Source organism: Oryctolagus cuniculus, chromosome 18 (genome assembly GCF_051225735.1).
Source record: "Oryctolagus cuniculus isolate XC-2025 breed Fujian yellow rabbit chromosome 18, ASM5122573v1, whole genome shotgun sequence".
NCBI classification, from domain to species: domain Eukaryota; kingdom Metazoa; phylum Chordata; class Mammalia; order Lagomorpha; family Leporidae; genus Oryctolagus; species Oryctolagus cuniculus.
In genome coordinates this window covers 28264178-28287673 of record NC_142884.1, presented here as the reverse complement: position 1 = coordinate 28287673, position 23496 = coordinate 28264178, and the positions used below count along the sequence as shown (strand labels likewise).

Below are 23496 nucleotides of genomic sequence, written 5' to 3'. Positions count from 1 at the left end.
TTATTTATTTTTTAATGGCAAAGGGCTGACACAAAAGCAAGATAAAAATTAGCATGTTTGAAGTAATCGTCCTACAGCTTGACATCTGCATAGTAAATTTTAAAGGAAAAAAATGTGTCAGACAGCCGTGAGCCGCCTCGCCCTCCCCCCTTTCATTAGCTCACTGCCAGGGTGGCACTGCTGAACCTCATTACGGCGAGAGGATTTATGAAGCTGAACCCAATGGCAAAGAAAAGGCATCTGTCAATAATTGTAGGGAGCTGCACTCACAGCTTTGAAATCTCATTAAGTATGCAGTTATCAGGCATAAAGATCAAAAACATTACTCAACTCCGACAGAATCTTATGGAGGAACATTAATTAGCAACAGGCCTACAGTACAAAAAAAAAAAAAAAAACACAGACTTCCTCTTACACCTGCCCAACCCACAAACCTAAAGCAACACTCCCCCTCCCGCCCGCAAAAAAATAATTCCTGGCATCTGAGACTGATCAAGAACATGAAACGAGAGAGAGAGAGAGAGAGAGAGAGAGAGAGAGAGAGGAGAGGAGGAGAGGGAGGGAAGGGGTGGGCGGCAGGCAAGCAGGGAGGGAGGGAGACTGGGTTGAGGAAGGGCTTGGCGGTGAGCAGAGGAAAGGAAGAGGCTGTCAAACTTGAGAAGGATGTCAGCGCTGGCCCTGATTACAGGGGCCCATGCAGTTCTCAGACCTTTTATCATCCTCGCCATCAAAACCAGCCTGGGAGCCACTGCCAGGCCTGCAGCCCAGGCCAGGGGGGCCCGGACCCCGGCACCCTCCTTCTGGCAGCCTGCTCACCTGGCAGGCAGGAGACTGCCTGCCCAAGGCCCCACGGGGCAGATCCTGCTTTCTCTCCTGGCCGGGGCTGAACCCCAGTGGGCTCAAACCAGCGGCCGGGCCGGGCTGCCCAGGGCATTGTCGCGGCACCCACCTCCACCTCGCCTCCACCTTAGCGCCTGCACCTTTCTCTTGCATCAGACACACCGCACCGCAGCACGCCCCTCTCGGGCCCTCAGTCTCCTCTGTTGTGTTTCTGAGCACGATTAGTTCAAACACAGGGGACGATGCAACATAAATGCTGGGAACGTACGTGGAAACCGTGAAGCCGAGAGAGGGGCATGGGGCCCTTAGGCCTCCAGGCCAGGGAACAGCTGTGGACAGGCGTCCCAGAGCTCTGCCTGGGAGTCTGACACCAGGGCCACCAAGCAGACGAAACTCCAGCATCTCCACTTCCCCGCAAGCCGCACACTCCCCTGATGCCCCGTAGCCTGGATCCAGGATGGAGGTGCCGAGGCCCCAAGGACGGGGCCTTGAGGAGGGTCCTGGCTTCAGTCCAGCAAGCGGCATGAGCCAGCTCCCTGGCACACTGTGCAACAGTTAGGCACCACCCCCAGGTTCCCCCCGGCAAGGTGTGGGATGGGAGTAATAGTAACGATAGAGTAAATACTCTCGTCTCATTTTCACTATTGCACTTTTACAGAAAGGTGCCCAAACGCACATGTTCACACACTCACACGCTCGCGCGCTCTCTGTCTCTCTCTCTCACACACACACACACACACACACACGCACACACACACACGCGCACGACACTTCCCATCAGCCCGAGAACACCAGCACCACAGCATTGGCTCTGCTCTGAACCCCTTGCGACCACGCTCCTGATCCCCTTACTCTCTCCCATGCCATGCTCTCCCTGCCCCAGGACCCCTTCTGGAGTGTTCACCCCATCGCCTACAGAGGATAAAACCTTCCCAGTCAGGAGCCACATCTTTAAGGAAATGGGCATTAAAATTCCTAGGCAACCAGCTTGGAGAGCCCTCCTTTCCAATAAACGCCTCCCCTTTGGAATATCAATGAACAGAGCTCGGGTCAATTGTCACCTATCACCTATGACCACACGCAGTCAGGAGCAGCTGTCTGTCAACCAGACCTGTTGGGAAGGCATTTTTGCAGTGGTGTTACAATAAGGTGTTTATATTTTTTTATGTGCTTACCATATTACCTTTATTATGTGTAACATCAAAGTGATTATCGCAATTACACCTAACAGAATTAATTACAGAACTTCCCATCTTCGGAGGATACATATGCATTAGAGGGAAGCAGAAGAAAGAAAACACCTTGATTGTACTAACTATTGTTGGGCTGTGCCTTCTCCAGTGGCAGGGCTAGACCACCGGCAGCCCCAAGCCTGGGGAACCCAGGGGTTTCACAGGACAGGAAGCAGTGTTTTCTTAAAAAGAAGTAACGCTTTCACTTAACAATGTGCTGGCTCCAGTGGACAATATAAAATCGAATTCATTTTTAAAGTGCAAATCTTTAAAAGGTGCTGGTTAATCCAGCCAACCAATGTTACTACATAAAGGAGAAAGCGCATGGGTGAAAGACTTACAAGTCTTTACGTATGCAAAATAAATTCACTCAAGGCTTCATTAATATTAATTTAAATTCAAAACCCATTTACATTAAATTGTTCATTAAAAATTGCCTATTTTATGCAACATGCATTTCTCAAAGAACTCCGAGGAAACTGAATACATAGGACGAGATTTAATGATGGGGATGGAAAATCCACAGTAACTGAGCTGGAGTCCCTGCACGTATGTTATCACACAGCCCTTGGCTCACCACGAAGGATGGGTTCCAGTTTGGGAAACAAACAGACATCAGAGCATTTTGTTTTCTGCTGCTGTAAACTTGTGAACACGACCTTCTGGCCTACCCCAGGGGAAGAAGAAGAAAGGAGGGGGAAGAAAAAAAAAAGGCAAGAGAAATGGGTGGGGTGCAGAGGGAGCTCGGGGGCAGAGTGGACAGGAGGTTCAGTGGTGCCACCTCGGGACCCCACCTGTACTCCTGACGTCCTTCCGTTTTCAATCTGCAAACATGAGCATCCCTAGTGCCCAGGAGGGTCCAGAATGGACATTTCTCTCTCTCCTATGCTCCGCCCCCTGCAATCCTTTATCCCCAAAGCCAGGCAGCCAGGAATACCAGGAATATGACCAGGAGGAGCTGGGAAGTTCCTTGCCCAGGTGCCCGCCCTCCCGAAGATCATCTGAACTTGCCCTGTTTCCCCAACAGCTGTTTTGGATGAAGAAAACACAGTCCTAATTAATAACATGTGTCCTGACAGTATGAATTAATAATTTATCATTAAGTCCAAACAAATCTAAATTCTCCTTCAAGAGCCACACCTTGGCGTGGCTGGGAAAGGAAGGTGAGCGGATGGCCAGAAAGTGCAGGTAAACACGACCTTGACTGAGACGCTTTCTCCCTCCTCCGTCCATCTCCTGGGCTACTCCTGCTGAAATAGTAGAACAATTTATAGAATTGAAAGTAATTAAACCCAAGAATCTAAATGCTGATCAAACCAAGCGTATGTGCTAGAAATGTCTTCTTTTTTAAACGGGGCTTATAAAATATTCAATATTTGGTCAAGGACACTATGTAATCTTTATTAGAAAGATTCCTACGCCTGGAGTATGACAGTTCTGCAGGCAATGGTCACAAGCAGAGGATGTTCTATTACTGTCTTTATTATTATTATTATTAGTTCCAAAAAGCATAGTATTATTCTAGTCACAGTAGCCTAAATTTTTCAAGTCCACATATAATGTAAATTCTTACAAATGTCGAAACAGTACGAACAGCTATCAAGTCTATGGCTCCATTCCTTGAATTCAGGTAAGAAAAATAAAACAGAAAGCAGGGGTTGGAAAAAAAAGCATTCACAGCCATTGTTTGGTAGGCTTTAAAAATTAATTTAATGACTAACTGCAAATACTGGAAACTAGAATTAATCTGTCTGGATTTTTTTTAAAAAAAAGGCTTACAGACATTTAAATGCATGTATCAGGACACTTTATCAACCTAACATAAAATTGTCATCTTATCTTATTATATGACTATTTTATGCATGTGTCAAAGAATTTAAAAATGACTGCCTGTCTATTGAGTCTAATTACAAGTGCACATTATCTGTCTGGATGTATCAGTCCATATCATTGTTACCAAATACAATATATTGTATTCACCTTTCATTTTTAACGGCAGACACAGAAACCACAATTTGGAGCATAACTCACACACACACACACACAGAGCACCTGAGAGGTTTGAGGCTAAGTGATGCCACCCACAGTGCGCTTCTGCCCCACGTCCCTTACTAAACAGCTCCTTCCACTGGGCCGGACACTCGCAGTGGGGTAACACACATGCCTTACTTTATTATTTTTTTAATTCATTTTTTTTTCTTTTTTACAACAGGACCAAAGCCATTTTCATGGTTCATGCAGGGAGAGGCAGGCACACCTTACAAGTGCACTCGGTGTCACCGGGAGCTGCCGGTGTTACTAGGTTAAACATGGCGGGCGCATGCCAGGACCAGGGACTTCCCAACTCCTTCCCCTTTTGCCTGACTCCACCCGGACACGTGGAGAAGGGAAAGCATGGGAAACAGCCTGGGCACGTGGCCCTGGGGCAGACACTTCTCCTTCCAGAAACCCCAGCCACGGAGTCGGGGGCGGGGGGAGCAGCGGTTCTCCCTCTGTGAGCCCACCTGGGCTTCCCGGCCTTTCCCACGGCCCTGAGCAGTTGCCTCTCCTCCTGATCACTTTGTGAAACCATCTTTCAAAAAGAGGGGGAAATCAGAGTTGCGAGGCGATTTCAGGAGTAAGCAACACCCCATCCTGACTACCTCGCTGCTCTCCAGGCGCGCGCTCAAGGCAAAACCGAGAACAAAAATGACAACAGCAGCCGCTCACAATCAAGTGTGGCCCTGGAGAGCACTGAAGCCCTAACTGACAGTTGTCAAGATAATGGGGGCACAGCCGCTTGATTCTGGAAGATTCTCTCCCCTCTGTGGATGTCTGTGGGAATGCCCCTGCCTCCCGTCCCTTTGTTTTTCCCTTTCATCTTCAGGATTTTCCTTTTATAAAAATGTGCACTGCTCCTTCACAGTTCGTAGGAAGTGGGGGAGGGAAAAAAAAAAAGAAATCACAGAACAGCCAAAAGCAGTCACCTTGCCACCCTGCTGCAGAGAGTACCTGCCCGGCAGGATCCCCCAAGGCTGTGGCTGCACTGTGCTTGCCAGAAGGAAGGCAAAGCCTCTCTCTGGGCTGCCTGGGATTCGGAGGGCACATAGGACACCTCCAGGTGGGCCTCCTCGCAGGCTGGCCCAGGGGCTCCAGGCCTGGCGTCCCCGCAGTGTTCTGCGGCACCAGCGAATCCTAAGTGTTAAGGGGTCCTAGTTGTCTGTGTAAGAGTCAGGATGCCCACAGGGTTGCCCTCACCACGTGGCTCCTAGAGAGCTCCCCGGAAGGCCAGTCCCTTTGCACACAAACCGCACTCCAGAGCTCAGTGGCAAGCTGTTGTCCACTGAGGAATTTTTTTTTAGCATTAGCCTTTTACGATTTCACATTTTCCTTAGGGAAAAGTCTATGCATAGATGAAGCATTACTTGCTATCGAGTAGTATTCTAAATTTTTTTTTTCATGGCTTGAGAAACAAACACCACGAAGGGAGATGGCCCAATTCTAAGCAAGAGGTGATGGTCATTTTGCCGGAAGGATGCTGGCCTTTCCCTAGTCCTGCCCTCTGAGCTCCTCTGGGCAGCCACAGCCACACACGCGCGTGCGCGCACACACACACACACACACACACATGCACGCGCCTGACCCTTAGCAATTCCACGCTCCGAGAAGGCAAACCTCCACCCAGGTTTTCCTTCAGCGGGTGAGGGACCCAACCTGTCTGTCTCTGAGACAAGCCACCAAGCCATGCGCCACCTCGATCGGGAAAAGAAAAACCCCAAAGTACAGAAATTCGTCTTTTCAGGGATTCTCGCAGGCAGCGGCTCCGTGTGGCATCCATGTGTGCACCTGTGCACTACTACGTGGAGCAGCTCGACCCAGCCCCCGGCCGGCCGGCTGTGGCTGCTATTCTACCCCAGCCCATTAAAAGGGCCCTAATTCCTATGACATGATTATCCAGGTACCAAAGCCCATTTGTCACCTGCAGTAGAAAATTGAGTTAATGTACAACTAAAGGCAGCCAGGACTGTGTAATATCAACTTGATTACATCAAACTAGCTGCAAACCTAATTCTGCTGGATGACACTGCGTCGAGCTTGTCATCTCCAATCATTAAAGCTGTCAGGAATCCATCAGGTTTACAGCTAATTAGGTGAACACTAATGAAGCTGGCAAAACAACTTTTCTTTTTTTATGGCTGAGCGGACCTTTCAGTTTGGAGAGGGAAAAAAAATTCCCGAGTATTCTCAAGGTTGCTGGGGACTGGATTTCCAGTTACCGATCAGCAGACATCTCCGCCCCCCCCCCAACTCTCTCTCTCTATCAGTACAAAGCCATCAGTTTGTCATCACTCCCCGGTATGCCACAAAGGCAGGCCGGAACCTTATAACGCACAGCTGTGAGAGAACCCAAAAAAATAAAATAAAATAAGATGGGTGGGGAGAGAAAATGGGAAGTTTCCTGTCCATCCAAACAAGCAAGCAAACAAACACAAAACTCACAGAGCCCACGTACTGGCCTGTGCACACAGCACTCCAGCCTACATGTGATGTTTGGTTGTTGTTGTTGTTGTTGTTTTGTTGTTGTTTCTCTCCACGCTTCTTCAATCAGTAGCCCTTCAGTCATTCTCCACCCCCTCCTGCACACGTCCATTAGGGCAGAAGCATTCTGATAAAGTAAATCCAAAACCAGGGTATGGGAAAGAACAGAAAAGCACTCACGCTGCCAACTTCTGATTGACCATTAAGCTATTGATGAATGTGCCTGTCAGGAGGCAGACAATTAAATCAAATATGAAACAAAGTCGTTTTGACGGGTCATTCTGATAGAGCAAAACCATTCTCCCATCTCTTATTAGTCGTGCAGTCAAGTTTTTATATAATGAATTTTTTTCTTAACTGACCTGAGATTTCCTGGCTGGCTTTTTTTTTTTAAAGGTGCAAAAAAAGGTTAGCGAACAGGTTGCTATTAAAAAAAAAAAAAAGAAAACGCAAGAAAACCAACAGTGCATTTTCTCCTTCTCTAATATTTTTAGAAGTTATCAAATAAGAGTCTGAGATTGGCAGGGTGCAACAGAAAAGATGAACTGTAAGAGAGAGTTCTGAACCAAATGGAAAGATGTAATCACATATGGTTCACTTGATTGAGGCGCGCAGATACCTTAAAATGTGTATCCAAAAAGGAAAGAAAAAATTTCAGAGACTGGAAGAAGCCCAAGACATTCCTACCACCCAACTTTGTGAAGGATCCCTCCAAAGTTTGAGAGTTTATTTTGGGCAGATCGGCTCATTGCTTGAGCCTGGAATTTCAAGGAGACAGTGGATGGGCAGGCAGCATGGGGGGCCAGGAGGTGAGCTGGGAGGCCACACTCCGCCCCACCGGTACCACTGGCGTTTTCAAACTTTCTCAAGCCGGGCATCACCGGGCACAGGGGGCCAACACCTACACTATATGCCCCAAACCAAGTCTGTTCGTTGGTGCGATTTTCTGAAGACACTCACAGCCAAGTACACTTCGGAGAGGAGAAGGCTCTAAGGTTCCCTGCCTGGTGACCCTGGGTATGCAGAGTGCAGCCCCCAGGCAGTGTGGGCTGGCATGGCCAGAGTCACCTTCACTTTCACCTACTCCAACACCCCTTAGCTCCATGCGCAGCGCCCCAGGGGGCTCAGCCCTTTCCTCCCAGAAGGGCCCCTCTCCCTGCCTGCCCCAATTCCAGCCCAAGAAGTGGAAGAAGAGAAGAGAAAAAGCAGTGAACACCCAGTCGGGCCTCCCCTGGAGACAGCATCTGAGCCTTTGCTACTCCCATCAAAACCCATCGCGTCCATATGTGGTCCTCCGGGCAATCCGCCCCAAATTCCCCAAGTTGCACTGACAGGGCCATCCTGACGTCACGGAGCCCGGCCTCACTATTGCAAGTGATTTATTGATGTTTATTGGGAATGAATAGATCAAAGGCAGCAGCATGACGGGCGATCAATCAGTCATCAAATCAAGGGTGGCAACGGGCCAGAAACCCTTCTTCCAGGCAGCATGGCCCCAACCGACATTATTGCAAAATAATGTTGTGTGTGTGTGAGAGAGAGACGGTTCTGTTTTGTTCTCAGCGATGCCTTTGCCAGAAAAGGAAAGAATAATAATAACGATGATAAGAAGAAGAAAATCGTCCCATTTTTAACGGGAGTTGACACTCCTGGCAAAAAATAAAATAATAAAATAAAGTGGGGGGGGGGGGTGGGGAGAAGTAGTGTCGCGTCCCAGAAGTAAGTGTAGCAGGAGGAGACGCGGGTGGGAGCCGCGGTGCCCGCAGCGAGGGGGCCCGGCGGAGGGAGTGCCCGCGCGGGGCGCCGGCCTGACAGGCAGCTGACAATACCCAGACCCCGCGCGCTCTGCTCTCCACCGCCGTGCCCGGCGTGGGCCCGACAAACGCAGGGTCGATCAGAGCGGCAGGGAGGCGGCCAAGGGTCCGGCTCCCTCGCCCCGCACACTCCGGGCAGTGCCCCGCCGGCTGGCCGCGGGAGGACACTGACGGTGTCCCGGGGAACTCAGGCGACCCCTCCCGCCCCCATCCCACCCCACCCCATCCCCGCCCCGCAACAGACACACACACACCAGGGGCTCCCCTCCCGTCCGCTCGGCCCGGCCCGGCCCGGCCCGGCCCGCGCGCGCTTCCCCAAGTGGGTGCGAGCGGGACGCGGGGCAGAGCGCTCGGCGGGGCGTCCGGGGGGCGCGCGCACCCACGGCGCGGAGCGGCCAGAGAGTCGGGCGCCCGGAGTTAGTGGGCGCCCGCACCCGCCCGGGAGACGCGGCTGGCGGCCGGGGCGCGCGGAGGAAGAGGAGGCGGAGAGCGGGAGGAAGGGGAAGCGGCTCGTACCTGCTGCGCGCCGGGGCGCCTGCTGCTTCCTCCTCGGCATGATGCTGCTCCGGCGACTGCCACCGCCGCCGCCGCCGCCGCCGGGCTGAGCGCGCGAGGGAGGGGCGGCGGGCCCGCGCGGGGGGGGCGAGGCGGGCCTGCTCGCTGCTCCCCCCGGAGAGCGGCCGCCAGCAGGCTGCTGCTGCGCCCCGGCTCTCCGCGTCCCCCCCGCGCCGCGCTCCGCCGCGCTCCCCGAACGTGCGGAGGGAAGAAGGAGGGCGGGCGAGGGAGGAGCGCGGGGGAGGGGGCGGGAGGAGGAGGAGGAGGAGGAGGAGGACCGCGCTGCCGGCGGAATGGGAAGTTTGACAAATCGCTCCGGAGGCCGGAGGAGGAGGGGGCGGGGAGCCGCGGCGGCCCTGCCCCCCCACCCCCCGCCCCGTCCCCAGACGAGGTGCGCCGGGTTCGGGGCTGGGGGGCGGGGAGACGCGGCGGAGGCGGGCGGAGGGGCGGGAGGAGGAGCGCGGGAGCGGCCCCGGCCGGTCCGGCCCCGGCCCCCCGCCCCCGGGCAGGGGGTCACGGCCTCGGGAGGGGGGGCGCGCCGCCGCCGCCGCTGCCGCCGCCGCCGCCGCCGCCGCCACCACCGCGGCCCGGGGCTCGGCGGTCCAGTCTTCTGCCCGCGGCGCGGCTGGAGCGGCGGCGTCGGCAACAGGCAAGCTTAAAGGAAAAGGAGATGATCGTGTCACTCGGCCGCCCGCGGGGGCGCCGCGCCCCCGCCCCGGGCCCCCCCAACCCCCGGCGCCCGGGACCCCCGCCCAGGCCGGGCAGAGGGGCGCCGCCCCTCCGCCTCAGCCCCGGAGCGAGCCACGCAGGGGCGAGGCGCCGGCCCCGCCGAGCCCGTCCCGGGGCGGTCGCGGCCCCTTGCCCGCGCCGCCGCCTCCCCGGCCGGCCTCGCCCCCCACCCCCGGGCCGCCCCCGGCCGCCCCGCTCTCGGCCCGCGCCGTCCCGCGGCCCCGGAGGATGCCCTGTGGCCCTCGAGGGAGGAGGCGTGCGGGCCGCCCTCAGGCCCCGCGCCTCCCGGGGCTCCTCCCCCGGGACCCGCCGCCGCCCCTTGCCCAAGCCCCCCTTCGGCGGCGGACAAACTTTCCCGGGCGCGTCCCGGGGGGCCGGCGTGGGAGGGGGCGACTCCCAAGTTTCCTCAGCTGACTTCGGGACGGTCACGGCCCCGCCGGCCCGCCCCTCGCCCTCGCCCCCGGGGCGCCCCGCCGCGCAGCCCGATCCCGGGGCGGGACGGGGGCGGGAGAAGAAACTCGAACTCGCGCGCCCATCCCCCGCCTCGCCTCCCCGGGGCGCCCCCGAGTGGGGGGCCCGCCACGCCGCCGCGCGCCTGGCCTGCGGGCGGGAGTGCGCGCGGGGGGATTGATTATTGATCGGGTGATCGGGGTCGCCGAGGCTCCGGGCGGGTGCGGCCGGCGGGCCGCGGGGGAGGAGGAGCTGGCGGGGCCGCGCCGGTGGCGGCCGAGCGACGCGGGCGCACTTACTGGCGGCGGCGAGGGCGCGGGTGGGCCGGGGCTCAAGGGGGCGACCCCCGGGCGGCGGTGGCGGCGGCGGCGGGGGAGCAGGAGCCGGAGCCCGAGCGGCGCGGGCGGCGGCGCATCGATGCGCTGCGGGCTCGATTGCGTCTCCCTGGGCCGGCTCTCGGGCCGGGAATGGGGCGGCCGCGGCGGGGCCGGCTCCGGGCGCTGCCGGGCGGCGGTGGCGGGGCCTCCGGGGCCCACGGTCCCTGAGGCGGCGCTGCGCCGGGGCGCGCAGGCTGGGTCCCCGGAGCTGCCGCGGGCCCTGAGGCCCGCAGCCGCTGCGAGGGCCGGCGCCCCGCGCCCCGGGACTGGCTGCCCCAGCGCTCCCGGAGCTTCGAGCCGTGGCCGCCTCCTTCCTTCCTTCCTCTTTTTTTTTTCTTTCTATTCCTTTTTTTTTTTTTTTTTTTTTTTGGTTCCTCTCCCCCCTCTTCCTCTGCCCTGTCTCCTTTTTATTTTCTCTCTGTGATTGTTTCTGCAAGTTTGTTTAAAAGTTCACCGCATGCTTTCTTCTCTCGTAGACCGGGAGCCCGCGGTCTACTCTGACGGTAAGATCCCAGCTCCCCGCTGCGCACCGCCCGGCCCCGATGCCCCCGGGACGCAGAGGCGCCGCCGCTGTCCTCCGGCCATGCGGTGGCTGCGGGCCCCGGCACGCGGGAGCGCTCCGAGTTGGCGGCTGCGGGCCCCGGGCGGGGCCGGGAGGCGGGGTGCTGCGGGGCTCCGGGCCTGGGGCGGGGGGCTCCCCGCGCCGGGCGCCTGCGGCCCGAAAGGCGGCCCCGTGGGCGACAGGCGCTGCCCGCGAGCGAGGACACGGGTGAGTTGGCCGACGCCGCTGCGGCGGCCCGACTGTCGGCTGCGGGAGGTGGGCACCGCGCGGGTCGGCGGCCCCGGGCCCCGGCCCATCCTCCCGGGCGCACGGGAGGTAGTGTGCGCGCCGCGCTGCACGCCAGGGAGTTCTCTCCGGCCCAGCTCCCCTCCTCCTGCCCTTCCCCTCGCCGCTAGGCCCACCTCGGCTCCCGCGCCCCCTCCCGCCGCGGGCCGCGGCCTGAGCTTGGGGCTCCGCGTTGGCCGCCGCCGCCGCCGCCCTAGGACTGCTTGGCCCTCCCCCGCCCAGGCGCCGCGCGCGGTGCGATCCGCCCCAACATCTGTCCGTCCAGCCATTGGCACATCCATCAGTGTCACCGGGCTGCACATTGCGGCGACAGCCCGTCACGCACCACACGGGCTATGCGGCGTGCACACCGCGGCCCGCGCTGCCCCGCTGGGACACGCCGGCGGGGTTCCTGCCCGGCGCGGCACGGCCGGGGTCTCTGGTCTCCCCGGTGTTGTTTCAGCCGCACGCGCCTCCCCCCTCCTCCCCGTGTCCGGGCCGGCACAACGTGAGTGGTTGGCGGTGCGCATCCAGCCCTCTCCTATTTCGCCAGGTGTCCTCTGCCCTCTCCATAAGGGCTGGGTGTGGTTAGCAGCGAATGGAGGGAGGCTTCCCAAATGGGCACCGAGTACTGCATAGACGCGGGAGCTCCCTGAAGGCTGGGGCTGCCGCGCATTGCACCTGGGCCAGGGCTGGGGCGCCGAGGTCGCCGCCCGTGTTGGCCAGGGGCCCGCACCCTGAAACTTTGCCGGCCGCCGCCTGGCTGCTGTGCTCCAGGCCTGCCAGAGAGGAGCCTGGGAGGGGGGCGGAAACAAGGACCCTGTGAGAACTAAGGGTGCGATTGCGGGAGCAGTGGCGTCCGGGCGGCAGTTGGGCTGCCACTCACTCGTTAGGGGGATAAGGCAGGAGAAGTCCGTGCTTTGCGCAGAGCCCGGCCCGCTTCTCCAAGATGCTGACCTCGCCATGGTTGCGGGTTCCTTCCCGCAAAGCTTCTGCCCAGTCTGGCCAGGCCAAAGGGGTCTTTCTTGTTCACCACCCCTAAAAACTTTGGGGAAAGGGAGTCCGGAGATGGACTCCTCGGACGCCTGATGTCCCTGGCATTTTACCTGGCTGTATTCTGCCGGCACGTATTTCTTCCCCGCGCGGCTGCGGAGTCCGGCCCTGGGGAAGCGGCCACGCGAGCGGGTCGGAAGCCCGCGCGGCTGCGCGCCCCGCGATTCGCTAGTTAGACGGGAAGAGGAGAGCGGCCGCGGGCGAGCGAGCGCCGGGGTCGGTTCCTTTCCCCAGGAGGCCCAGGCCACGGCGCGGGCGGCGGGAAGGGACCCCGGGCGCGGGGCTCCGCGCAGCGCCGCCGCGGCCCCGGGCTTTCGCGCTAGGCTGGAGAGCGGAAGAACCCCGCGCCCGGCGGAGGAGCCGGAATTCTGTAGAAGATATACCGCGTGGAAATCTTTTCAACCCCTCTTCAAGGAGTTGCATCTCTCTTTGAGAAGCAACTGCGGGCTTGGGTCCCTGCGCCAGCACCTGGTGCGCCTCAGCCGCATGAGTTACGCGGAAAAGTAAGCGCCTTAGGCTGGGGAGATGAGCCAACCGCCGGGAGGTGCTCCGTTTCCGGGAATAATAATAATAATAATAATACAACCGTCCAAACAGGAGGAAAACTGGGCGTAGGGACTTCCCAGAGCAAAACCTGCAGGGGAACTACCCCCTCACTTCGTAGCCAGGTGGCTCGCCCTGCCACTGAGTGGCCACGCTGACGTGCCCAAAACACTCCCATAGGCCAGCAAAATAAATTTGATGCCCCAGATTGCATGGCAAAGCCCAGCAGCCGCAGGACGCTAAGCCCTACTCAGAAGTGTCCACAAAGGCAGCTCCTTGACAGCGGTGGGAAACCCTACTCCAGCTCTCCAGTGCCAATGAACCTGGGGCTCCCTCCCTAAGGCCTCCCAGGGGGCTGCTTGAGCCCGGGAGTGGTCATGACTATGGCTAGCCTAAGTCCTGCCTAGACCAGTTCATTAAATAAAGAAACAAAAGGCATTGCTCCTAACAGGTGTACAGTAGAGGGCAAGTCCTTTGCCCACACACCTCTCCTGGGATCCTCAAGTCCATGCCAGGAAAGGAACCAGGGCCACCACCGGGAGGCAGCCAAGGTTGTGCTCAAGGTGGCAGTTGAGGGCACTGGGTGACAGCCTTCGGGGCTGAAGAAGACCACCGAGGGAAAAGACTGGGGGAAAGAAGGCATTCTTGCAGCTGCCATCTAACCCCCCAGCGCTGGTAGGGCTCTGATTCCTAAGCCCTGACCTTGGAATGTTGTTCTGGGTGCCACTTGCAGGGTCAAGGCCATTAGGTTTACTGTCCAGGAGCCTGCACCCTTGTGAGGGAGAGTGGGCAGGCCAGGGCTGGGAAATGCCTTTTAGAAGGTGCTGCCCCCTGCCCTCCAGCCCGCTCCTGTGTGTGCCCCCTTTCTGGATCCTCCTAACTCTGCCCCCCCCCCCCGGGCTAAGCAGTGGCGAGGAGGCATGGGGAAAGGGCAGCCTGCCACTGCACAGCTGCACCAGGAATGGGGCCCAGGGACTTCAGCGCCTGCCCAAACGCCCCAAGCGCGGGGCCCTGGGGCTGGTGGGTGGCAGAATGGCCCCCGAAAGTGCATTTACACAGCAGAAGTTTGTTTCTCTTTTTCCCGGTAGCTTTGTTTTAACGAACCAGATGTTTTGTCTGTAAATCCTCCCAAGAACTTTTACAGTTTTGACGTGAAATAAACCTTTGAAAATCAGAGCCGAGTACTCCTGCTACTTCTGTGGGGCCTCAGAGGGGCCGTGTCAGACGTGCCTGGGTGCGGCTGGGGATGGCAACAACCTTGGGAAGATGGTGGGGGGTGCTGGCTTCCCTGGGTCCAAGGTCAAGGGTAGGTTTGGAGGCTTTGAAGAGCTTTGCACTACAGGCAAGTGCGCCTGCACTCCCATCCCTGCCCCTCCCCATCCAGCTTCCTATTTGGTAAATTTCTAGTGGCTCTCGCGGGAGTTAGGGTCCAGGGGCGCCACTGCACACCCGCCGCAGCCGGCCAACTTTACCGGGACCACCTGGCTCAAAGGCAGAGTGGCCTTGGATTCCCCTCCTCACCCCACCTCCGGAGGCTGCTAGGTCCTGGAAGGGACCAAGGCTGGCACAGAGCCCTGGATGCAAGCTGGCTGGGTCCAGCCCCCAGGAAGCCAAGGTCCACGGGGACCCCTTCCCGAAGCCTCATCCTTCCCCCATTCTGTATTTCTGAGCTGTTATGAATGTCTTTTAATTTAAAGAATAAAAAAGAAAAAAAAACGTACACCCAAAAAGGGAAACGAGGGAATTCGGTTCTCCTAGGGCGGCGCAGTGGGCTGAGGCCGGGTTTGCTGGACGCGATGGCTGGGTCGTGGCAGCCGCTTCCCTGGTCCCGAGATCGGGGCTGCTGATTTTCCTCGCCCCCTCCCCAGCTCTGGGTGCATCTTCGAAGAGCTCCTCTTTCTTCCTTCATTCTCTTTCGTTCAAATCATTCACTAAACTCCCCCCCCCCCAAAAAAAGAAAAACTTTTAAAAAAGAAACTGAAATATAAATTCAATAAAAAGATCTTTGCGTTTCGGTCTAAGGAGGATAGATGTGCCTTAAACCTAGTTTGGAGCGCGCAGCTGCCGGCTACCCGCCTTTTGGTGAAACTCCACGCGCCGAACTCGGTTGCGCGGGGAATTTTCCGAAACCCCGGCTGCGGCGCGCCGTGGTCCCTCCGCACTCCGCCCCACCCTGCTCTGGGTGGAATGAATTTTTGGAAACTGCTCAGAACCTTAAAGGGAAAAAAAATAAAATAAAAAGGAAAGGAAAAGGAAAAAGCAAGAAGCTGCCCTCCAGACAGCTGCGGCCGCGGCGGAACTCGCCCCTGTGTGCGCGTTGGCGCGCAGGGGCGCCGGGCTCTTCCCGCGCGGGCAGCCCGCCGCCGGCTGGAACCCCGGCCCTTCGAATGCGGGAATCCTGGAGGACCGGGCGCGTTCCCGAAATCGACCCGAGGGTCTTCAAAGCCGAGGCAGCCTGGCTTTCGGAGCCTTGATGACCTCAATCCCAAGCCGGGGAATTTGCAAGCCCAGCGAGAATCTCGCTTCTCTCTCTCTCTCTCTCTCTCTCTCTCTGTCTCTCTCTGTCTCTGTCTTTCTGTCTCTGTCTCCCCCCGACCATGACTGCTGTTCGGGCTTCTGCGCTCCCATTCTGGGTCTGCGCCCCAAGTTTCCAAACGCGCGGGAGGCAGCCCAGGGCTCGGCAGGGGAGAGGCAGGGACGGCTCCTCGCCCGGCTTATGTCTGCAAACTTGGCGCACTCTTGCACGTGGGCAGCGGCGAATCTGCGTGCAAGGGCGGACTCCGAAGCGTTCCGAGGGGCATCGGGATCTCGCCCTTCTTCTAAGCGGGCGGAGAAGCCGCGAGTTCCGCCGTCTCCCTCTCCTGGTCCTCTTCGCTCCATTGCTCCTATTTGCTCCCCACCCCCTCCTCCCGTGTTCTGGCTGTCCGGCCTTTTTCCCCTACCTGCCCGTGGCCCCTCGCCTCCCTTAGAATAGTGTTCGGGGGGGTTCGTTATTGTGAGTCCTCGGCCTCCGCGGCCGCGCAGGGGGCGACTCCCGGTGCCCAGGTTGTGAGGGTGCTAAGTGGTTTGTGGCTGCGGCTTCTTAGGCGGGGAAAGGGACCGAGGTCAGAACTAGGTCGACCCTTGGTTTACCATAAAAGAACATGTTCAGAAGTTTCGGAGCTGCCAATAAAACCCTCTTAAGTGGCTCGTGATGCAGTGCCTGGAGTTGCGGGGATGGCATTGGTAAATGACTCTAATGCCCAAAGAAAAATATTACAAATGCCGCTGTCTTGGCCACCAATCGGGCGCCGCTCTCCGGCGCGGGCGGCGGCTCCTCTCCGGCGCGGAGGGCATCCGCATTTGCATGATAAATTGACCAGACTGGCGGCAGCCAATGAAATATTCAAATGAGGCCAGGGGGTCGGGGTGGAGTCCCCGGGGCTCCCCCCTGCGAGCCCGCGGCGGCAGGCGCGGGCGGTGCCACCTCCTCGTCGGCGCCCTCTAGAGGCGGGACGGCGCAGGAGGCCGCTCGGCCCGGGGCAGGGCAGGAGAGTGGGGTGGGTGGGGCTGGAGGGGGAGAATTGGGGGCGCCTAGGGTGCCCAGGAGACTCTCTCGCTGGCCTGGTGTCCTGCAGGGTCTCTGCCTGGGCCGGCGCTTGAACGGGTTGGTTGATGGAGATGGCTGAGACAGGTGGCAACTCCGGTGGGGGGTTAGAAATGACTGCAGTCTTTGCTCCCCAACTCTGTTCTCTGAGACTCCCCTACTGCAACTAGCATTTAAATTAAAATACTGTCAGCCCCCTGGGGACGACTTAGCATCAAGACAAGACCCCTGCCCACCACCAGCCTCTTCAAAGCCCCTCCAAGCATTGAGATTCTAGAGCCCCAAGACTCAACATGTCCATACCCAGGCCTGTGCACCCACACCCAGGCCCACAGCCCAGCATGCTCAGGACTTAAACTAGACTTGGGTGCTGCAGAGGTGTACCCCACCTGGAGCTGCTAACCTGGGTGAGGCTGTGGGAGCCTGGTCTCTCCCCCGCCCCCCACATCTCACCCCTGGAGAGGCCTGGGCAGACAGGGCCAGTAAGTTGAGCCTGAGCTTGGCCCTGGGAAAATGCTTCCTGCCAGAGACACCCAGGCCCTGAGGCAGCTCCTGTGAGTGTGGAAAGAGGGACAAGTGTGCAGCAGTGGCCAGGGTGTGGCTGCACAGCCAGAGGGGGAATAAGGGAGGCTCTGCCAGGGCACTGTCCCTGGCTGCATGGGAGAAGGCCAAAGCGCAGGACACTGGGGAGCTGGCCTCCTGGCGTGACTCCACCGGGAGGTCCTGACTCAGGGAGGATTTTGATGAGGGAGCCAGGGACCACAGGACATCACCTGTGCGCTGAGATTTCTGCTCACCCTGGAGCAGTTACCTTGACGACAGGTCTCTTAGACCTGTCCAGGTCAACCCTCGCCAGCGGCTGTCTCCCAGGCCACTGAGTGCCTTCTTCCCTCTCCTTTCTCCTACCCCGCAGGGCTGAGTCAGGTCCCCCAGGAGTGCTTGATCCCCATGCCTCTTCCTAGCCCAAAAGGTCTGCAGGCGGTGATGCGAGCTACCCCCATGCACCTGTCCCCTGTTTGCCAGACACACTCAGCCCCCAGGGTTGTCTGCTTCCTCCTCCCAGGGGGCAGGGATCTCTCAGAGCTGAGCCCCAGGCTGGCTTGCAGTTTATAAACATGCACAGCAAAAATAGAAGGTACTCAATACAAATTGGGGAAAGAGAGAATTTTGGCTTTTGATCACCATAGCTTCCAAGTGTGTAGTGCTCGGTTGTTCAGTTTGGGGTGGGGAGAGGCTGCCTCTCAAGGAGGCTTTTTGTAAGGGGCTGACTGGGGAAGGCACTGGGGAAACGGCTGGAGACAGAGGCAGGCTGAGCTCGGAGAAGGCCTCCCAGCCTTCCCGGGGCATCCTTGGTCACAGCCAACTTGAGAGCCTGGGGGTAGGGTTCCCACTAGGCGAGGGCCAGGGATGGGAACAGGCCCCTTCCTGTCTGGCTGAGTCCACCTGTTCTTCAGAGCAGAGAGGTCTCCCTTGGAAGCCCACAATCTCTCCTTCCTCCTCCTCAGGCCTCACCTGCAGGCTGGAACAAAATGAGACTTGAAAATGGGCCAGGGTCATCCTCCAGCAGTGACATTTGCCAAGTAGGCACTCTTGTGTAGGATGCTGGGGTGTCCAGAAATGAAAGCCTCTCCTCTCTCTCTCTCCCTCTCTCTCTCTCCCTCTCTCTCTCCCTCTCTCTCCCTCTCTCTCCCTCCCTCTCTCTCTCTCTCTGTGTGTGTGTGTGTGTGTGTGTGTGTGTGTGTATCCCCTCTCCCACCAGCCCAGCTGTATTTGAAGCTTGTAGAGACAGAAGGAGCCAGGTAGTAACAGTGGGAGAGTAGAGGGCTGGCTGTCCAGTCCAGCACCAAGTCTTACCTTAGCTGAGCTGTGCAGAACCACAGAACCAATAAAGGAGTAGGTGACATATGACACAGCGAAGGGGTGACTCGAGGGAGATTAGTGTGAAAGAGTGGCATGGAGGGATGGCACCCATAGTGGGTCTGTTCTGCACCTGCGCGAGTGAGCAGAGGTAAGGTGGCAGGTGCATGCAGGCTCTGCCTGTGGAGGTGGAGGGTCTGAGCATGTGGCCCTGAACTCTCTGGGTGGTCTTGCACTGGCCCCCTCTCCCCCATTCTTGAAGGCTCCTCTCCATCTGTAAAGCAGGACAGCTTTCCCCGCCTTCCTCACCTAGCGGGATCTCTCTAGGAGAACGTATTCCATCAAAGTTGGAGATGCCTTTTTGAAGCCTTTGCCTGCTCTCAGAGTCAGACTAGCATTTGCAGGAAGCGCTGGTGTGGCCACATCAGTCCCAGAGCCTGCTGCCCAGGGCCCTTGGGAAGGCTACCCGGGGACAGAGCTCTGTGCAAACAAAGGCTAGACCTGGGGAGAGGCTGGCTGCAGTCCAGGATGCAAGAATGGGGCACAACAGAAAGGTGTGTTTGTGTGTGTGTGTGTGTGTGTGTATGTGGGCACGGGGGGAGTTGCTGCAGCAGGGCCCCAGCCTCCTGACTGCCTGAGCGAAGTGGACTTTTGCAGTCACCCTCAGGCTTCTTGGTGAGCTCATTAGAGAAAGGGGTATGGTAAGGAGCCACACTGATATTTCTATTTTCCCTGTTAGTAGCAACTGGAATTTGCACCATCCAGGTCAGATGGAAAATAGAAGCTCGGAAAATCTGACACACTCATTGATTTACTCTCTTTGCCATTGCTGCTCGTGAGAGGGAGAAATTTGACTTCACAATTGCAATTAGGAAGCAGCCTGCTCAGGGTTCCTCGCGGGAGCTCCTGTGCTGTGCGGGTGCAGGCCCGGCTCCTCTCCTTTCCTAAGGAAGCAGTAGGTCTGCTCAGGGCACGGAGTGGAGGCAGACAGTGCAAATGTGTCTCACCTCCCCACGGTCAATCTCCTAAGCACGGGACGGCACTTCCCTCTCGTTTTTTGGTCAGCCCTTTGAAAGGACGGCAATTTTCCCAATGTTTTAAAAATATTAACTTCCTTTCAAACATTCTTTAACCTTTAATGTTTTGTAACTTCATGAAAAGGTCATTTTGTTCTAAGGATGCAGCAGGTCCATAATTGTACAGCTATCAGGCTGAGTCCCATCCAAATCTGAGTCCTTTCCTGGAATTCAGACCACACACACACACACACACGCACACACACACATGCACACACACAATATAGATGGATAGTTCCCTTTGGACATCTGGGATACACATCTAGTTGTGTGTGAGTATTTGCGCACTTGTATCTATGCACATAGGAATTAGGATTTACATTATCTCTAGCCTTCTCACAGGAGAATAAAAATAGATGTAACATTGAGTCTTTCGAGTGGTAAGTGTTGCTAAACATTTGATGGCCATCATTTGTGATGGACTGCATGTGTTTCTGATTTCCTAAAAAGAAAGGAAGGATGTAGTCGATTTTCTAATGCAACATCTCAGTGCTGTCCGAGCAGTGGAGACCTCCCAAAGTCAAGGGCAGTCAAGACGCTGCTCGTCTGTCTTCTCCCATGGCGTCAGCTGCTTCCCTGTCTCTGGCTCCAGCCACCCTTCGGTTTTGCCTGTACCTTTCTAAGCGGACACATTCTTGCAAACAGGTGTCTGAGCATATTAAGCTTATATTTAACATAAGAGAACCATTCACGGGCTCCCCTAAGAGTGCGTGGAAATGTTCTCCAAGGAAACTACCTGAAGGTTGTGCTTGGACCCCATGGCATACATTTTCCTGACTCAGAGACCCTTGTGAGGCGTGGCTTCTGGGATTTCTGCAGCCAGGGATTGAGTTTTGAAGTTGTTCTCCGGGCAACTCAGGAGCTGTTCCACAGGAGAGCTCACCTAAGGTCTGTGTAAGCTCACGTAGGAACACATCTGACCTGAACTGTGTAGTAAGGCAACAAGAGCCTTCTCCAAGATTAACACTCATATTAAAGTTAGGAGAGGAAATGGATGCTTTCGAAATGATAGAACTTTTACCTAAAATCCAGTACTTTTAAACGGTGGGCCTGAATGGCAGTGCGATGAAGCAAAGCAGGGACTGTTACAGGACCTCTCCAGGTGGGTGGTCTCTGTGCCGGGGCGCCTGCAACTTTCACTGTGCATTCGTGATTTTCTGCATTTCCCCAAGACTGGGTTTTGGACTTCCCTATCTTTCTGTGTGTGATATACATCACAAGTGTGGAGGTCAAATGTGTACGATTTAAATAACAATACTCACGGGCTCAACCCTGGCATCACCACCAGTTCCTTGCAGTCCAAGTCCCCACTCTGTGTCATTTTCACTGTCCTGCCTTGTTTTGTCGCTGTAACACTGGACAGGGCGTCCCTGTGGGTGTTCATAAGTGCAGCCATATTGAATGACTTCCGTGTCTTGTTTGCGAGTCTCAAGCATGTGGCTGGGTGGAGACGGTTCATTTACAGAGCTTGGGACTGTGAATACATTGTCATATGTTAGGCTCTCCTTTTCCTTCCCTTTTGGGTCTTTTGAGGAAAATGTTGCTGTGAACAAGCCTGTTCTCTGCCCATAGGGGCATGTGGAAGATCTCAGTACACTTGTCTGGGGCTGCAAATGCTTGGCCAAAAAACATGTAAATCTTCGGCTCCCCATGATTTGCCTAAAGCTATGGTGGTTGTCAGTTTTCAATCCAGTGAGCAATTTTTAAGTATTCCCATTGTGCTACATCCTTCTCAGCGAATGTATTATTGTTTTTTATATGTATTGTTAGCCATGTTCTTTTTCTAAAAAAAAAAAAAGATTTATGTATTTATTTGAGAGGCAGAGTTACAGACAGAGAGAGGGAGACAGAGAGAGAGGTCTTCCATCTGCTGGTTCACTCCCCAAATGGCTGCATCAGCTGGAGCTGGGCCAGTCTGAAGCCAGGAGCCAGGAGCTACTTCTGGGTAGAGAGAGAAAGGTTTTCCATCTGCTGGTTCACTCCCCAGATGACCACAACAGTCAGAGCTGTGCTGATCCAAAACCAGGAGCCAGGAGCTTCTTCCAGGTCTCCCTTGTGGGTGCAGGGGCCCAAGGACTTGGGCCATCTTCTACTGCTTTTCCAGGCCATAGGAGAGAGCTGGATCGAAAGTGGAGCAGCCAGGATAGGAACCAGTGCCCATATGGGATGCCGAATGCACAGACAGAGGCTTAGCCAACTACACCATAGCGCCAGCCCTAACCATGTTCTTTCCTGCCTTTCCAGTGGTTGTGGTTGTGGTTGTGGTTGTGGTTGTGGTTGTGGTTTCTGCCTCTGTGCATTTGAGCCGCCTTTCCGTGACTACTAATGAGTCCGAGCACCTTTTTGTGTGGCTGCTTTCTCCGTGAGCACCTGGTTTAGTTCTTCTCCCATCTTCTGTTGGATTTACTTTCATACAGTTTCACAAAACTTCCTTATTGTTCAGTTTGTGTCAAGTTGATCTGGGGCTGTGGGCCAGATCGGAAGTATTTTAGTGAGGTTCCTGGTTTTATTTCCTGTGAATAGTATCAGCCCCTACTCACCCCAGCTTAAGGAAGCAGTGTGCTGGTGGATTCTGCCTTAGTTCTATCCGCAGAGCCAGTTCTTGTCCCCCGCTCCCCCATTCTTCCCTCTACTTTCGGCATCATCTCCTTCTCAAGGTGTTCAGTGTCAGGTTTCAAGAGGGCCACCAGTACTAAGTGGAACTCCTTGCTTCTTTGTCTGCATCCAACAGGGAAGATGGACACGGAAAGGAACATTTGTCATTGTCCTTGTAATCTTAACTTCTTTCCTTCGCTTTCCGGGGGCTGCTAATGTGGAGCCCAGCCATGGACAGGGAATGCCTTGTGCTAATGGGCTTACAGAGCTTCTGCAGCGGGGAAGACGAATCAAAGGAGATTGGAGGGAGAGCGTCAACATCCAACAACAACCCCAAGCCTGTAGGTTTCTCTTTTCTCTCTCTTTTTAATTGCATAGAGTAAAATTCACTCTTTGGGCATAGAGTTCTCTGGGTTGTGACAGGCATATAAAGTCACAAAGCCACCATTGCCATCAAGGTTTGGAACAGTTCCAGTACTGCCCCAAGGCTGCTTGTGCTACTCCCGGGCAGTGAGCTGTCCACCTGCTCCAAAGTCCCACTCCGCATGCCAGGCACCGCGGAACCACTGTTTGTTCCTCATCCCTCCCATTCTACCTTTCCCCAGATGGAGCATAAATGGAACTACCCAGGATGTGACCTTTTGAGCCCGACTTCTGTCACTTAGCTAATGCATTCGAGATTGATCCATGGCGTTGAGTGTATCAATAAGTTTGTTGCTTTTCATTGCTAAGAAGCACTCTTTTGTATGGATGTACCGAAGGCTATTTATCCAGACATCAGTGGGAGGACAACTGGTAGTTGCCAGTTGGGGTGATTGTGAACAAAGCTGCTGTACGCACGCACCTATTGGTTTTATAGGAAGCTAAGTGTTTGTTTCTCTTGGCTCCCGTACCTGGGAGTGTTTGCTTGCTGTGTCGTAGGGTAAGAGTGTGCTTAGCTGTGTAAGAAGCTGCCTGTTTTCCATAGTGACTACACCGTATTGCACCTCAACTGGCAATGAATGGAGTTCTGCTTTCTCCCATGGAGGTTTCCGTGGATATGAATGCTATGGAGGGAGAGCGTGCCACACGAGACGCTGAGGTCGGAGGTATTGAGGAGGTATTTCTAAAGTCCTGCGGACTCCTAACTGGTCTTCTGAATGGGACAGGGTGCTTCCATTTCGAGGTCCTTTGCTTCTTCATTCTACCCATTTTGCAAATGCAGACACAACCCCTGTCTTGGTGGTGCCAGCCTGACAGTGTATATAGCATGACCCAGAGAGACCAGATGCCATCGTCTTGTACTTTGTTCCTGAGTTCACAAAGGGAATTGAAGTAGGGTCATTTGGAGCTTCCCTGGGCTCTGTGGCAAGAACCAGGCAAATGGCTACATCCAAATGTGCACTCAGAAAGGCAGCCTCGGCAGGGGCTTCAGCCAATCTCACGTCAGCGATGCTGACCTCTTA

The 23496-nt window shown here is 56.3% G+C and overlaps 1 protein-coding gene across 2 annotated transcripts in view; it reads right to left on the bottom strand.

Annotated features, from left to right (window-relative positions):
- TSHZ3 (teashirt zinc finger homeobox 3) overlaps window positions 1-10841 on the bottom strand; it is a 74507-nt gene extending 63666 nt beyond the window's left edge. For both annotated transcript variants that reach the window (XM_070063709.2, XM_070063710.2), the window contains exons 1-2: window positions 10438-10841; window positions 8921-9613 (exon numbers count right to left, since the gene is read on the bottom strand). In XM_070063709.2, coding sequence (XP_069919810.1) covers window positions 8921-8960 — 40 coding nt within the window. In that variant the 5' untranslated portion in view covers window positions 8961-9613; window positions 10438-10841. The remainder of the gene's footprint in view (window positions 1-8920; window positions 9614-10437) is intronic.
- Between the last annotated feature and the right edge of the window lie 12655 nt (window positions 10842-23496).